The sequence below is a fragment of the Haematobia irritans genome, chromosome 3, assembly GCF_050003625.1.
Source record: "Haematobia irritans isolate KBUSLIRL chromosome 3, ASM5000362v1, whole genome shotgun sequence".
In the NCBI taxonomy this organism is placed as follows: domain Eukaryota; kingdom Metazoa; phylum Arthropoda; class Insecta; order Diptera; family Muscidae; genus Haematobia; species Haematobia irritans.
In genome coordinates, this window is record NC_134399.1 from 766,313 (window position 1) to 784,360 (window position 18,048).

The 18,048-nt window shown below is 29.9% G+C and overlaps 1 protein-coding gene across 1 annotated transcript; it reads right to left on the reverse strand.

Annotated features, from left to right (window-relative positions):
- Window positions 1–5,335: 5,335 nt before the first annotated feature.
- Window positions 5,336–12,837, reverse strand: Or7a (Odorant receptor 7a). The gene is made up of 8 exons (XM_075299569.1): window positions 12,750–12,837; window positions 11,935–12,691; window positions 11,014–11,374; window positions 9,657–9,722; window positions 7,799–7,970; window positions 6,120–6,861; window positions 5,614–5,974; window positions 5,336–5,544 (listed from the first exon to the last, which is right to left on the reverse strand). Exons 1-8 carry the CDS (start codon window positions 12,763–12,765, stop codon window positions 5,470–5,472), a joined length of 2,550 nt encoding a protein of 849 aa, XP_075155684.1. The 5' UTR covers window positions 12,766–12,837; the 3' UTR covers window positions 5,336–5,469.
- Window positions 12,838–18,048: the final 5,211 nt, after the last annotated feature.

Consider the following 18,048-nt stretch of genomic DNA (forward strand, 5'->3'; position numbering starts at 1 on the left):
TATTAGCTGGTCGATATTTAATTAATAACGAAGAATATATATATATATATATATATATATATATATATATATATATATATATATATATATATATATATATATATATATATATATATATATATATATATATATATATATATATATATATATATATATATATATATATATATATATATATATATATATATATATATATATATATATATATATATATATATATATATATATATATATATATATATATATATATATATATATATATATATATATATATATATATATATATATATATATATATATATATATATATATATATAGATTGTAGTTTTAATTTAGTTTTTACAAGAGTCCTTACTGTTTTAATAATTGAAATTAAATTTGTATCACTAGTAGGAAAAACAGAACTATAATAATAAATTAAATATTTATTCATAAAATTGTTTTTTTTTTGGAGGAGGGTTTTTGACTATCTTGAGCGAAATAATATGCAAGGATTTTTGTGTTCCATAAATCTCAACGCATTGATTTCCCACACTTATAAAAAAAGTCTGCTAAAATGTTTTGGTTTTAAAATTTTACCGAAAACATATTATAAATATATTAAGAACCAAAAATATATTTTTTATATTCATGCACTCTAAGCTCCTAAATGCGAGCATCAAACATTTTGGACAAATACAAGAATATTGTTTTTAATGTGTTTAAATTAAAACATGTTTCAGTCTAGTTTGCTATATCAAGAAACAGTGACTGTTTTCCCTTTTTCAGCGGACTGTTTGCTGTTTCAACAAACTTTTCTACTGTGTCTACTAACAAATTTCTTTGGGTGCAGTTATTTCGCGTTAACGTTTAATACACCCGAAAAAGGTCAAAATCTATGGCGATTTTCTCTTGCTTGATTTTTTATCGTGCAAATGGTTAAATACAAAACAACTTTAGCTGTCATAATAGTTGGTATAGTGTCATTCGGGATTTTTAAAAAAATAATTCAACAAATGAGGATTATTTTTTTTAAATCCCGATCGATAGTTATGGAATAAATGAATATTGGCTCAACATTCATAAAAGTATTGATGCTACATTAATTTATTCGTACGAAAAAAAAAACTTGTACATGTTAATTATTGTGCGAGCTTTTTGCTGAGACGATACTAGACATATTGGGGCTTTTGTTAATGTTTAATTAAACTCATGTAGAGTTCATCCGTATGTAAGCCCAACTGATTACTACAATCATTTTGACGTCGTATTTTCGTGAACTTTGGAATTGTTTCATCTGAAATAAATAATGCTACAAATAGGTTCAAAATTTGTGTTGTTTCTTATATGTATACCATATTTATGTGTGGTAAAAATATTTCAAAGCAGATAGAGCCTTTCAAAAAAAAATTCGGAAAATATAATATTCTTATCTCAAATGAATGGGGGTTTTTTAAAGCAAATTTCATGGTATTTTTTAGTTTTTTTTTAATTTTGTATTATCAACTTTTAAGAATAAGAATACTTTCATTGAAGAAACCTTGGAGTGGCTAAGGTCTAAAACCATGAAAATATTGAATTGACTTTGCTGCAATAGATTGTTTTGTAGAGATTGCAGAGGTCATACGATTAACATTTATTTGTCATGCTCACATAAGACGAGGTATACCTTTGCCATGGAAACATTTTTGGCATTTACTGTGAAGTATATATTGGCAATAGTCAATCGTTGGCCGCAGTGTATATACTTTCGAATGGTTTGATTCTATTTTATGTTTAACTATAAGGCTTCTTTTCAGGATTGGTTAAAATTTGCGAGTTGTCCTCTTATGGGAGTTTGATTATCGTGTGATAATATAGCAAACGTTCCAAGAAAGTTGTAAACTTTTAAGAGGTGTTCGCTTTTCGCAATATTTGCAAATAGTCACTGCTTTCCCTTTTTCAGCATACTTTTTGCTGTTTTAGCATATTTTATGCTGTATCTACTAACAATTGTTAATGAAATAACAATAAGGACTGCTTTCCCGTTTTCCAGTACATAAAAACTAATAGGTTGGTTGTGACAAATGAATTTTTAAAAATTTTGTGAATTTCATATTATCATATATAGGTTCCATTCAAAAATGAGTGTATGATATATTTTTGTACTAATTGTTCTACAAGTTTAATTATACTTACTTTGAACTTCAAATCATCCGAATTTTATTATGCTTAAATACTGAAATTAAAAAACAAAAAATGTTTCGATTAGGTAACATAATTACATGTCTCACTATTTGGCCCCATTTTTTTAAATACTAACGCAATGTTGTGTACCTAAATTATAGTATAACATAAATGTAAAAAAAAAGTTTAATAACCTCAATGGGTTGGAAATACAGGTAGACTAGATGAGACTATAAGTTTGGCTGGGAAACTATGTCGATTGTGTATTAAATCTGTTGTTTCAATAGAAGTTTGGCAGCATACTATGTGAACAGAAGGACGACTAAAGAAACCACTCATTGACAAGCAGGGCAAATAATTAGGATTTGAACGGATATTATTGATTATCTGTGAACACATACAAGCTAAAATGCGCTTTAACTAAAGATTTTTCTTAATTAATGTGATCATAAAAATATGCAAATAAAAACGTGAATGCATTCATTTCAAATAAAGTAAATTTGCCTTTAATAAATCTTATACTATAATCGTCTTTAAAGTTCATGGTCGATTTTTTTTATATTAAAGCTTTACCGTATTTGTTTTAAAACGATATAGGACGTATTTCGGTGCTATAGATTTTGGCTTCGTACACAACTAATAGTTTGTTCATTCATAGAAATTCGATTTTTTACTAAAAGCAAAACGTGTCGCATTGTGTTTCTGAAAATGGAATAAAATCAATTTTATTTTAACCAAGAAGTAATTTGAGCGTTCTTGGATTTTAAAGAATAACAAAAAACCGTGCGTTTATGTATTTGCTGACTACAATCAATATATTGTAATTATTATGCGATTTAGTAATATGCTCAATAATTGATTACGTCTTACAATAACAGTTGAAATATAATAGTTGAACAGCGTGCCATTGAATCAAATTGAATTCATTGGAATAGAAAATCAGCATTAATTCAATATATTCATTTTCGAAACGATAAGGAATACGTAAATTCCAAAATAAAAAATATTACGATTTGTTTACAATTAATTTATAAAAGAAACATGACAATTTTGTTATTATGCACCTAAAACAAATTTACAAATGCATTAGATTCTTCTTGATTTTCTACGAATTTCTTGAAATTCGAGTCTTGAGAAAAAAAAAAAAACTCCGAAATCCACTTCAACTAGATTTCAATTGTCATTTGCCTTATAAAAAAGGGATTTCAAATCAACTTTTTATAGATTTCGAGCACAAACATTTCTTGATATTTTTCAGGATGGTCTCCTTTTGCGTAATTAAAATCACTTACCTTTTTAAAAAAATTAATTTCAAAGCAGACAAAATATGACATTTTCTTACACACCAAAAAAAATGGATTAAATTTTATGCAATTAGTGAAATATTTTAGTTTAAATATTTAGCTAAAATAAACATTTTCTTTCATGTTAGATCCACTTTTTGTGGTTTTGGTTTAACATTGAATGATCTCAGTTACTATATTTTTGTTTCGTTTCATCAAAAGTTTATGGAGGCTTTTTGTCTTTAGTGTTAAGCGGTTGTACTTTAAAATGGGTATATACTCAAAATTAAATTTTGTTGAAATAAAGGTGAAGGTTGGTACTTTTTTCGGGTTTCCCATGAAAACATTAAATTAAAAGCCGTAAATTCGGTCGGACCGAATCTTAAGTACCTATCACCATAAATCAAATATAATAGCCTCTTCTGAAAACCCCTCGTCGTAGAGGGTTACTTGAAAATATATTGATTTTCAGGTGGTTTTTAAGAAACATACTACATATGTTCAAATGATATCCTTCCCGATATTACATTTAAAGTTATATCGAATTCTGGACTTTTAGAGGAATCTAGAAGAACTCGTGTAAGAGTGCAAGGAAATCCGATCAAATAACGTCTTTCATATGTTTCAATTACTCGAAAGGGTGTGAGAGGTAAAATATGAAAATGTTACTATTAGAAGTCAAATCGGGAAGACGGTTTATATGATGGATATACCAAAACATGCACGGTTACACAACATATTCGATACACATAATTGTGGTCCTAAAATATTTCTCGATATCCATTTGCATGAACATCGGATAAAATTTGCTGTTTCGAAAAGCCCACGAAGTCAGATTGGGACACCGGTTCATTCCAAAACATGGAATGATACACATTATATTCGGTCCATCTATTTGTGATTTGTGCCTCTAGATTTTCATTTTTAGGCAAATAGGATCAAAACAAAAACCGAAGAACCCAAACCGGGGGTCGTTTTATATAAGGCCTGATATGACCCATCTTTGAACATAACTTGTCGGCCGACAAAAACAATATTGTTCCAAATGTAAGGTCGACAGCGGGAGTTTCAAAGGCTACATTGTCCTTTTTTTAAAGCTGCAAATTGAAAATTAGCAACTGAAAAGTATATTCCACAATTTTAAAATGGAATTAATTATAGAATAAAATAAAATAGAATCAAATCAAAATGAGAAAACTCGTCTGTATTACTCACAAATTAAAATGTTTTGCGAGTTTTCTATTTCAAAAGTTTCAAATGTTTGTATGACGCAGCACTAAGCTTCGAAGCGATAAGGCTGACATTAATTCCAAAAATATGACGATTTGTTTACAGAGAATTAAAAGAAATATCAAAACATAAAATTATTATTTGCAAATGAATGTATTTAAAGAAATTGCTACGTTGTGATAGCAATAGGACAGATAGTCGAACTTAGGGACATAAAGTTGAAAATCTATTGTTTTTCCATTGAAAATGCAAATCGTAATTTTTGTAATCTTAAAAATCGAATTTTAAATACAATAATATTTTATTTACATTTATAATTTTACCGATATGCCGAACTCGTACTCTTAACCAAATGTTATACTCTGAAAGGATTTTTTAAAATTTTCTCACTTACAACACAGAAAAATTTTTTCCAATTAAAGTCTTAATTGAGTTTTAAAAATATTCAATTAAAAATTTAATTGGTTCAACAAATTTAAATTTAAATTGAAACAAAAATCAATTACAAAAATTAATAGTATCAATTGGCTTTCAATTAATTTTTTAATTGGTACTATCATTTCCGTGATTGAAGACATTTCAATTAAAAATTAATTGGATCAATTAATTTCGTGAGTGAAGACAAAAAATATTTTTGTCTGTACTTTTACTTCGAGTCAAATAAAGAAACACAAGTATTATTTAAAGAAAGCTGTGATGAAATATTATTCGTATTTTTTCAAATTTCTTCGCATTTTGCAATACTACAACTTTTAATACTACATGCAATTAAATTATTGACAATTTCAAATTAAAATTATTAACAATTTCATTACTGCAAGCCATAACGTTCTTTCAGATCCATCTCTTTAATGACAGTGTACAGGGAAAATGAAAATTTCGCAATCTGTAAATTGAAGAAGGATTGCTAAGAATAGCGAATACATTCAATTTTGCTCTTACAATCAAAACTTACACTTAAAAAACTATTCAAGGTAATGGGAAATATTTTACCAGCAGAAAATTCAATGGTCTTTTGGGTACGTTGCATGAAAAATATCAACATTTTCTTATATTGCAAATCCTGGTTAATCCAATTCGAGTGGAAAATAACTTCGGCCAAACGATTGTTCTCATCCATCAAACATTGGGCATAGTAGCATAATGGGAAAATTTCAACTACTACTGCAAGGACATAAAAGCAGGATGCAACCATTGAGGCGACATTTGTAGCAAAAATCAAAATATTTATTAAAGTCGAACCCAAAAGAGTGGCTGTTATAGTGAACTGGACAAAAATCGTTATAGAAATAACTGGAGCTATACGATTGTAGAGCCTAAAATAAGAATTATTGTTATTAATGAATTATTGGTGTGAGAGAGATTGTAAATTAATTCATGGTTAATTGTATGACTTGAAATAATAACTGGTGTATGGTACTGGTTGGAGGTACGAGTATGTGGAGAGCATGCACAACTTACTCAATAATATTCTTATGATCCATAATGCACAGCTTCAACTCATCCACGTTTTTCTTCCCGTCATCATCTTCATTGTTTTGTTGCTTCAATCTCATCATTAATGCTTCAATGTGAGTCCTTAAAATATTCACATATATTACAGCATATGAGTCATCTACTACCTGTTGGAAACAGGCAATATCCATGGGTACCATTTCCATAAGTACAGCCACAATAAAGTAAACCCATGATTCTTGGGCATTCACTAAAGGATTGTAAATATTATAGGGCAAACGGCCAAATATGACTGCACTTATACAGGTGCTAGTCGAATAAGTCCAATAGGCTATAGCAAAGAGGACTACAAAACGATTTCCTTCATGTATGAAACGCCGTACAAGATCCTTTTGCTCGGGACTATTACAGCGATTATCTAGTTTTTCAAAAATCGGTTCACACTTCAGCAGTTGGGGAAAGAGAAAAAACATTAGAATTATTTTGATGGAACATCCTACAACATTTATAGACACTTGAAACGAAGTTAGGAGATTTCCAATTTCCATTTCATCATCGGTAGCGTCAACTATACCCATAATAAATCCTGTTGGCAAATAAATTGTAACATAGAGATTGACTATTATAGACCAAATGATGTAGAGAAATTTGAAGTTCGTAGGCAGGTAAATTCCAAGGAAACGAAAACCATTGTAGAGATAACGTAGTCCTTCACGAGTTTGTGGTACTTCATCTTCATCTGAGGCACCTAAAACGATTTTGATGATGAACAAATTATTTGTAAATAAACATAGAGAACAAATAGTTTAAAATACGGCCACCGCAAATATGTATTAATGTTCGAGAGCTTAAATTATAGAGATCATTTTGTTGTGATGTGGATTTTCAGTGTGTAGAAAAAAAAAATAAGCTTAATTAGAACAAATACTAGAAAAATAGTTCTACTATTTTGAGACCATGTAAACTGAAAGAACACCCAGAGAAGGAATATGATCACCTCAAACATGTTTCAAGAGCACCATGTTACTTTTTTACAGCGGCCATGTAGCATTTTTGTCGCAAAAATATTCTTTTCTCGTCAAACATAACATGCTTTCCGAAATCAGATACGTAATTTCCGAGAAAAGAACATGGTTTCGACAAACATGCAACATGTTTTCCGTGCAAAAAGTAACATTTTGCTCTTGGAACATGGTTGGGGTGATCATATTCCTTCTCTGCGTGAAGAGTTTTCTGAGAAACCAAAATTCGGACAAACGAAGTTTACTTTTGGCTCTGAAAAAAATTATTTAAAAGCAAAACAAAGATTAGATGCAATTGTTGCAATATTTTTCAAACATCCAGGTTTATTTATTTATTTTTTCTTTGGGTAGAATGCGTGTGATATAATAGAACGTTCTCGACCGTTATTATTCCTTCGATATAGTCATGGCAATATAAAGAGCCTTAAGCCCAATATGTTTGTAACAAAAAAAAACATTGTTGAACGTATATATCTCCAATCAAAATAAATTCATCCGAAAGATTTTTTTCATCATAATAATTATTTCATTACATGTTAATCAATATTTTGCATTTAGTTGCATATGTTTGCAACAAAAAAATGCATGAGCTTTTTATTCAAATATATCTCCAATCGTAATGTGTTTACTACAAATATTTCCTTTTTAATTCATTTTTATTACCCCAAGATTTTATTGCTTTATGTTGATTCGATTTTTGTTGATTATTTTTTGATAACTGATGACTTGGAATTCCGTCTTCCAAGAGTTGTTGATGTAACCGACCGCTATTTTCAGAAAGGTTTACGCCTTCCATTATTGGTTTCGCAAATATAGATTTATATTCTAGTAAGACCTTTTATAGTTGGCAAATTGAAAAATATTAGATTTTCACGTATGTAATAATTAATGAAACTGTTTAATGAGACTTTCTATTGTAAATGTGTGTGCACTGTGAGAATTTTTATTTGATTTTAAGTTCATGTATTTCTCAAAGATTTTATTCTAAAAGAGAGTATAATTTTTATCCCCGTCACCACTACTGTGGCATAGGGTATAATAAGTTTGTGCATTTGTATGTATCTCCAAGAAGTGTCAGTATGAGACCCATAGTTTAATATACCTATCGTCTAAGAATTAAGTTCTGAATCGATTTAGCGATATCCGTCTGCCTGTCTGTTCATGTATTTTTGTGTGCAAAGAACAGCTCGCAATTTAAATCCGACCGTCTTCAAATTTGGCATAGGGTCTTCTCCAATGGAAGCAGTAATCACTTGAGAAAAATGGCATGAATGAGGATGTCATTTCAGTATCCAAATAATAATAATAAATTAATGTATAGAAATATATTTTTTCTGTGTATGGCGAAACTTTTTCATATCAGTATGAGGTGAGAAACGAAATTACAAAAAAACCAAAGTAATTAAAAGTAAGTTCTTCAAAAGACTAATAGCCTCATGATTTGTCAAGTAATTAAAATCAATTAAAATTAAAATGAACTTTTCAGCATTTCGTTTACCATATGTACATGTTAAATTAAAATTAAATATGAAAGTTTTTCTAACACTCTTCTCTATTTTCCAAAGACGCTTTCAATGAGCATTTTTTAATTTAGCATTCAAACCAAAAAATTGCCTTAAAGGTTGTAAAATAACGTTCCACGGTCAAAAATCTAATTACAAATTTACATCTTAAAAAAGCCCGAATCCTGGTTGACTTTTATGAGGTTTTAATATCTTCCCACTTACGAGATAATAAAACAACCAAACCGAGATTTTATTTTAAATTTCATTATTTTATATTTTTTTACATTGCAAATAAAACTTAAGAAATTTGTTAGTAGTGATATTTAAGTTTTGTATATTTTTAATCTTGATTCATTTTTAACAGTAACTAAATTGTACAGCGGTATATACTTTGAATTATACACTCATAGAAAAAAGTCTGCTAAAAACAGCTGTCGATGTCAGGGCCCAACGAACAACAAGTTATAAAATTTTTACGTTATAAATTTTCCCCAAAGCACATTTCAGAACCAAAAGTAGTTTTTGGTACATTTTTGCACTGTAATATACTTACAAGCTCCTAAATACGATCAGCAAACATTTTGTTTGCTGTTATGCCTCAATTTGATAAATATTCAGATTTTTGGGCTAATACTATAGATATTCATATAATATTGTTTTAATTATGTTAGGATAGCTCTTAAGTTGACATTAATATTTGTTTCAGCCAATCTAAAACATGCTGTAGTGTAATCGAGCTTAAAAAAATAACAGACAATGTTTGTTATTTCAGCAAACAGTAACTGCTGTCCCTTTTTCAGCAGACTTTCTGCTGTCCCTATTAACAAATTTCTTTGGGTGTATTATTTCAACCTTTCTACTATTTTATTAAAAACGTTTAGTTAACCTCAAGCATACTTAACCAACTTAAACTAAATAAATCATAGCACCAAAACAATTTTTTAAAATAAACTCATTGTATACTTTATTTTGATTATTAAAATATAGAAATTGAATTGAAGAATTTTTCTTTATAGATTTAGTTTCTCTTTAATGCCCATTGCCTTGATTAAAGTGTAGAGGGAAAAGGAAAATTTGGCAATCTGTAATAAAAAATGTAATTTGTTTATGAGTAAAATGTACAAAAATGTTAGACCTTTGAAATGTTAGTGGATATACGAGAGTGATTCAATAAGTACTTAACCTTACATTATGCATGGCAAGAGTTATTTACTAGTGTGTAGTAACCTTTAAAATGACTATTGTTGAAAATGTTATCAAGATTTTTCGACTTTTTGAAAATGTTAATTTTCCAAAAACATTGAAAATTGGCTTTTTAAAAATTTGAGCTGTGGTTAAACCGGATAAAAAATAAATTCCCCTGTGGCATAACAATTTCTTTAAGATCAGAATAACCAAAATGTAAAACAAACGATTTCACGATTGCCTCTAGTCTGTTTAACAAAAATTTCGTATGGAGAAAACTTTTTTGTCTGAAATTTTATTTCTCAAAAAAATTAATCTCTCCCTTCAGTGTAGGTATCCCGTTTAAATTTTTTTTAAATGAACTATTATTGTCCATATATATTCTCAGAGTTACCATAGTTTAAAAATCGATTAGTCGGATTTGAAAAATATCAATAAGTTTAAGATTGAACAAAAAGTCAACCTAGACTATTGGGAGCCACATCATGGGGTCCAAAAACTGCTTCCACGGAGGTTAAAGAGAAAAATTCCACGATTTGGTATTGAAGGTACGTGAGATTACTGTACGAAATTTTGGGAATGAGAAAGCCTTTGGGTTGGAACAGACAATGAAACGCGGATGTAACCGGCGAAAGTGCTCCGTAAAAGGCCAAGCGCGCGCCTAAGGTCATGGTCACTGTTATCGGAGATTCACACGGCGTGGTCTACATCGGCCAAAGGAACCCAAGGATGTACTATGTCGAATGGTCACTGTTATCGGCCACTGTTATAGGAGATTCACACGGTGTGGTCTACATCGGCCAAAGGAACCCAAGGATGTACTATGTCGAATTTTTAGATCGAATCGACGCCGAAACGATAAATGTATTTTGCTATGAACTGCCACCTTTATTTGGCCTCGTGTGACATCTTTTTGTATCATAACTTAAAAAAATTACTTTCTCGACAAAAATGAGAGGCCTTTTCTGAAGGTCTCGAGGACCATCTTCTACGTACCGATATAGAAAATCTAATAACTCAGTCCGCTTGCATACAAATTTCAACAAAATAACTCTATTTTTGAAGGTTTATTAGAAAGAGACGGATAGACAGAAAATATTCTAAATTGATTTCAGTTGACAGAAAGTGCATCGATTTTGGAAATTAGGATTATTGTAGAATTGAATTGAACACTTCAATTATACTTACACTTATGAAACTATTCAAATTTATGGGGAAAATTTTCCCTGCCCACAATTCCATGGATCGCTGTGTGCGTTGTATGAAAAATATAATCATTTTTCTATATATTCTATTTTGGCCATTCCAAGATGAGTGGAAAATCTCTATAGGCAATAGGTCACTATCGTATAGAAGGCAATTTGCATAAAAACACAATGGAAATATCTCAATGACAACAGCTACCAAGTAAAATGACGAGGCGGCCACCACGGCGAAATTTGTAGAGAATATAGCGATATTTATAAGAGTTATGCCAAGAATGCTGGCCGTCAAAGAGAATTGAAGAAAGATTGTGCTGGATATCACCGGTGATATGACATCATAAAGCCTGGAAATAATGAGAAAGGAATAACCAATCAAAAAACAGTGAACCCACCATGAAAGAAAAATTACAAATTTTAAAAAATTCTGAAATATTTTTGCTTCAGGAATAGTTTAGGGGTTTTCACAAAACAGAAGACGGTGTATCATAGATTTTATGAGTTTGTTGCAGCCATTTTTAAACAGTGAAAAAAATATATAGTATTTTCTCCAAGATCATAATAATATTTTTGATGATGACCAGGTTAATTAAATTTGGAAAAAAAGGTTTCTCAAGATCTTAATATTTTCGACATTGACCATGATGATACAATTGGGAAAAAAGATTTCTTCGAGATCATAATATTTTCTATTATGATCATATTATTTTTATTGAGCATTATAATCACTTATGGTCAGAAATGATAGGGTTGTCATGAAAATATGTCCCATGACATTATTTTCCTTTTCGAATATGGAACAATAAAATCATACTTCTTCCTTAAACTGGGCAAATAATATTGTATTTGGTGACCAAAATATTGAATCTATAAAAAATTTTCTCCATTCTCTTTATAAACTACTTACTCAATTAAATTTCTATGATCCTTTATACACATTTTCAATTCCTCCACATTGTCTTCCAGCGATTTGTCTCCATTCGAGGCCATTTTTCGTATACGCAAAAGCATAATTCTAACATGAGCTCTTAAAATACAAACATAAACGGTGCCATATGAATCATTGGCCACCTGCTGCAGACAAGTCCAACTGGTGAGGACATATTCAATAAATGAAGCCATGTAAAATTCCAAGCGTGATCGCCTCCAATCGATGACAAATAAATATATGGAATATGATGGTACTCCCGATACCAAAGAAGATATAAAAGTACAGCTTGTATAGCTCCAATAGGCCAATAAATACAACAATACAATTTTTCGTCCTAGATCGCGTACATTTTGGAGCTCATGCTCTTCATCAATGGATTGACAACGTTCATCCATTCTATCCATAAGTTTTTCAGCTACCTTTAGTCTGGGATTATAGTGTATGAGCATTAAAATTTTTATAGCGCATCCATATACGTTAATGGATGTTTGAATGGATGATAGAATAACACCATAGCTGGCCGATTGAAAATTAGATTTTACAAAATAACTGCAGGTGAATGTAATGGGTGTGAAAATTGTGGTGAGGCAATTAATAAGAATTCCATAGACTATATATGCGGAACGATGTTTGCTAGGCATGTGTATGCCCATAATACGAAAGCAGCGGTATAAATAGGTAGTCGCCTCTTTGGTTGCCACTTTGGCTTTTCCAAAATCATTTGATAAAGGTCCTAAAATGTTATATGTAATAAGTTATAGTATATAATATTGGTTAAAAAAATTATTTACTCTTTTGAACGTCCATAGTTGATTTTTTTTATAATTTCAAAATAGTTTTATAAACTGCTTGAAATGAAATTGAAAAACAGCTTTTTCCATCCATTATATACTCATCAGAGCCTTTGGAAACCATTATAATTATATGTTACCTTCAAGTTTATAAAGAAAAATTTATAATAGTACACGTAAAGAAAAAAAACGCATGGAAAACATGTACCGAAAACGTTCTTCTTTTGTTAGAGTTTTTTGAATTTCTTCGAAAATTTTTAACTTTTATCACAAAAAATATCATTTGTTACAAAATTGTTATTTTTTCAATAAAAAAGATTATATTTGAACCAACAACACAGACCATTTCGTTTATATCAAGTACTGTTCTTTTCTGACTTTAAGTCTTTAATTAGACACACTTTACAGTTTCATAGTAAAAATTTATAATAGTAGTATGTAATATTGAACACCTTTTCGGTGTTACTTCTATATTGTTTGTATTACAGAAAAAGGTGCTACGAACTAAAAAACCTAGTGGAAGTGAGAAAGATGTGAGGGAATTAGCCAGAAAAGATTGTTTTTTGTTTTTGGAGTTAGTCTTTATGAAATTGTTTTTATATCCTGAAAAAAATAAACGTTTATCACAAACAGTATATAATTTTCATCAAAATAAACTTCTTTACAACGAAAAGCAAATGAGAAACGATCTTTGTTTGTCTAAAATTTCGTTTGGAGGGAAAGAATTATTTTTTTGCGTGCATATAATAAAGTAATAGTAACAAACTTTGAACTAAATAAAACAAATTTACCTATTCGTTATAAACGTGCTAGGCTTCCTGAATGGGAAATTAGAAGCTCAGTATATGTTTTACTAAATCTGAGTTCTTTGCAAAAAGTTTCTAGCTTTTATTTCAAAAGAATAAACTTATAATTATATCTTGTAATATTTTTAAATTACATATATTTTCCAAAGCACTTCTCTTTTGGGAACATGTTATGATTTTCTTTCTTTACACTCATGGAAAATATCTGCAAATAACAACAGTTGATGTCTGCTGTTACATTTTTGTGGTCTAAATCGCAATAATTCTTATCCAATGGATTTTCAACAACCAAGAATAGTTATATACTCAAATATAAACAGTTAAAAGCTATAGAATGGGTTGAGCAAAAAAGAAAATGCATAAAACATTTCATTTCAATTCATTGACTTCTTAACGGAAATAAACTTACATTTTCCCCAATAAGAAAGGGTTGAAATCAGGTGAAGTACAGAAGTAATTATTCCGAAATATAAGGTACTAATTTGCATCCGAAATATAAGGTACTATTAGCAGCTATATACCCACAGCAGAAAAACATCGAAATATCTACCGAAAAAATAGGTCCACTTTTGCTAAAATAACGAGCTATGCTATTTTTTAATTCATTTGGTTCACAATTTTCTGTAGTTCGAGTGCTGAAAAACAAAATTTTTGGGGCTATAAGGAAATTAATACAATAATAGATTTTTTGTTTTTTTTTCATATTCGGTGGCTTTTAGGAATTTTTACAACCTTTTGGGTATACCCAAAGAAATTTGTTAGTAGAGCCACGGTGGTGCAATGGTTAGCATGCCCGCCTTGCATACACAAGGTCGTGGGTTCGATTCCTGTTACGACCGAACACCAAAAAGTTTTTCAGCGGTGGATTATCCCACCTCAGTAATGCTGATGACATTTCTGAGGGTTTCAAAGCTTCTCTAAGTGGTTTCACTGGAATGTGGAACGCCGTTCGGACTCGGCTATAAAAAGGAGGTCCCTTGTCATTGAGCTTAACATGGAATCGGGCAGCACTCAGTGATAAGAGAGAAGTTCACCACTGTGGTATCACAATGGACTGAATAGTCTAAGTGAGCCTGATACGTCGGGCTGCCACATAACCTAACCTAACATAACCTAGTAGAAACAGCAGAAATGTCTTCTAAAACAGCAAAAAGTCTCCTGAAAAAGGGAAAGCAGTCACAGTTTGCTGAAATAGCAAACATTGTCTGCTATTTTCGAAGCTCGATTACATTAAACCATGTTTTAGTTTGGCTGAAGCAAATAAAAATGTCAACTTAGGGGCTATCTAACACATATCGTATTGCCCAAAAATCTGAATATTTATCAAATTGAGGCATAACAGCAAACAAAATATTTGCTGATCGCATTTAGCTTGTAAGTACATTGTAAACATATAACAAAAACAACTTTTGGCTATTAAATATGCTCTGGGAAAAAATTTATTACCTAAAAAATGTATAATTTGTTGTTCGTTAGACCCGGAAGTACAAAAATATAACAGCAGACATTGACTGCTGTTTTTAGCTGACTTTTTTCTATGTATGGTTATAAAAAAAAATCAATGGCCGATCAAATGAGGTCAATGTTCTCCAAAAAAAAAGAAAATCATGGCAAAGTTTACAAAAATAGTAAGAAAGCACTATGGGGGTTTTAATATGGTCCTCATATGGTGCCAGTCCTTTACTTTTAGGTTAGGTTAGGTGGCAGCCCGATGTATCAGGCTCACTTAGACTATTCAGTCCATTGTGATACCACATTGGTGAACTTCTCTCATATCACTGAGTGCTGTCCGATTCCATGTTAAGCTCAATGACAAGGGACCTCCTTTTTATAGCCGAGTCCGAACGGCGTTCCAAATTGCACTGAAACCACTTAGAGAAGCTTTGAAACCCTCAGAAATGTCACCAGCATTACTGAGGTGGGATAATCCACCGTTGAAAAACTTTTTGGTGTTCGGTCGAAGCAGGAACCGAACCCACGACCTTGTGTATGCAAGGCGGGCATGCTAACCATTGCACCACGGTGGCTCCCCGTCCTTTAGTTTTAGTTAATTAGTAATATCGTAAATGGTGGTAATAATGGTAAATAGAATAAAATGTAATTACATGTCCTTTGCAAAAATTTATTTCAAATTTTGCACGGGTTTGTTAGCTTTCTCCTAAAACAGTTTCTGTTTAGTTAAATTTTTGATTCAGACAGATCTCTAAAATTAACTTTTTGGATTTTTACAGGGCTTAGCTTTAATTCGGTTTCTTAAAACACATATTACATTACTCACCTTTAGTTCATAAAATTTTTTAGAATACCAACTGATTTTTCGACATTTCTTTCATTAAAAAAAAAAACTCACATTTTATCACCCTGTATATGTAAATATATTAAATGACTCACGACGATTTGTTTTTTAGTTTTTGTATAAAAATAACTGCTTTTATTGAAATATTTAATTATTATATATAACTAATTATACTTTTCTTTATTTCCAGATGCAAATTGGAAGTAACTTAAGTTAATAATTTTGTGTTTGTTTTATGTCTTATCTTGCGAACTTTGTACATGGTAAAATAAAACTAAAACGAAACAATATATAATATGAATTTAATAACAATCTACAATTTTCAAAAATACTTAATATAAAATATAGAAAAAAATGTATATGCAAATAAATATTAGTAGACTAGATATGCTGAAAAGATTTCAATATACAAAACAAAAAAACGAATTGAATGTGTAACCACCATATATTAAATAATAAAATGGAAACATAGGCCTCCAGGGATAAAATCGGATTTAATCAAACAACTGTAATGAAAACAATATTTATCTAAATTTTCCTCTCAAACCCCAGATAATTGCGAATGTCTTTGCAAATAAAAATTATTCACTTTAGAGCTGACATTTAAATTCGGCCAAAGTTGATTTTTTTTAAAGATGTATAACATGTTTATTTAATAGTTTAAAACCCCAATGAGCTGGAACGTTGCACAGAACATTTGAATTGTTGTTAACAGATTTAAAAAAGTTTTAAGTGAATACCCGCATTATTGTACAAGCATGCCTTTGTTTAAAAACACGACTTTTTGGGTTCAAATTTTCAATTTATATTTTTTGTGACAAAATATTTATCAATTTTATTTTGCTGTCGGCGATATAATACCCAGATTAAATCAAGTGTACAAAAACGTAATAAAATATGAAAATAATCCCATGACAAATAATAATACTAATAATAATGCGTGTAACGTTTTTTTCTTTAGAATATGCCCGCAAATATAAATTTATTTTGTTCTTAGCATAGAATTTGTATAAATATGGCTTTCCTTGTTTTCCAATTACCTATTTTTGTAACTTGAGTTTTTTTCATTAACTTGAATAGTTGTTTTATTTTCGATATATGTTGGATTCTTTATGTACTGAAACAATTTTTTTTGAAGGGGTTTTCTTACAGATTGAACATTGGTCTATATTTTCGTCTATCATTGGGTTTGTTAATCGAATATGAATAAAAGTTAGTACTGGGATATTTCAATTAACAAGAGGATTATAGCATGGTTTTGGTTTTATTTTATTATATATATTTTTTATATGTATTGTGTATATAAATTTCTTTAGCTTATTGATTTCATTCTCTGTTGATTTTCTTTCTTTAGTATATGTGTTCCATACAAAAAACATTAACAATTTCGCTAAACAATAAATAAACGAGTATATATTTCATTTTGATAAGAACAAGCTTAAGCTAAACTAAACTAATTGAACTTAATAGATTACAAAAAAAGCTAAATTTCATACCATTATACCTGTTTGAAAATTTCAAATAATTCTTAAAGTAAGGTTAATTATTTTTTGGGTTATGGTTGGTTATAGCTAGGCCCCAGACGTATTATGTGGTTATACATGTTACATAGTTTGTATAGGCCTATAATTTCTTATATCCAAATGCATACGCTTTGTTACAATTTTTAAGACAACAATTTTAATAACCCCTTTTTCCAGAATGGATAAAGCAAAAGAGTAAATATATTTGTGTCTTTATCATAGCTTGCAATTTCATTAATAATAATCTTAATACATAATTTTTTGGTGTTAATACTTTTATATTTTATGACGACTTTTTCCGCTGCATATTGTTGTTATTTTAATGAGTTTTTACGATTTTTTAATTTTTATAAATGCAAAACTATACTGCTTCATAATATTTATAAAAGCTGGTTGGTAAAATACACTTTATGTTCCAGGTATCCGTATGAGAACAACTAACATACATCCAAGAAATTATCTCCTTTCCACGGAACGAAGTTTTAGACCCTAGATGCTTCTTTGAGGCCAAATAATAATTATCAGTCGAAATTAACCTAAACATTTATGTTTTCTCTTATATTGAAAAAAGTACAAAGAAACGTTGGGTGAAACGTTAATTGGTACTAAAAGAATTTCGAAGCGATTGATGCGAATATTATAAAGAAAATAATATGGTAGAAATTGTGCAAATC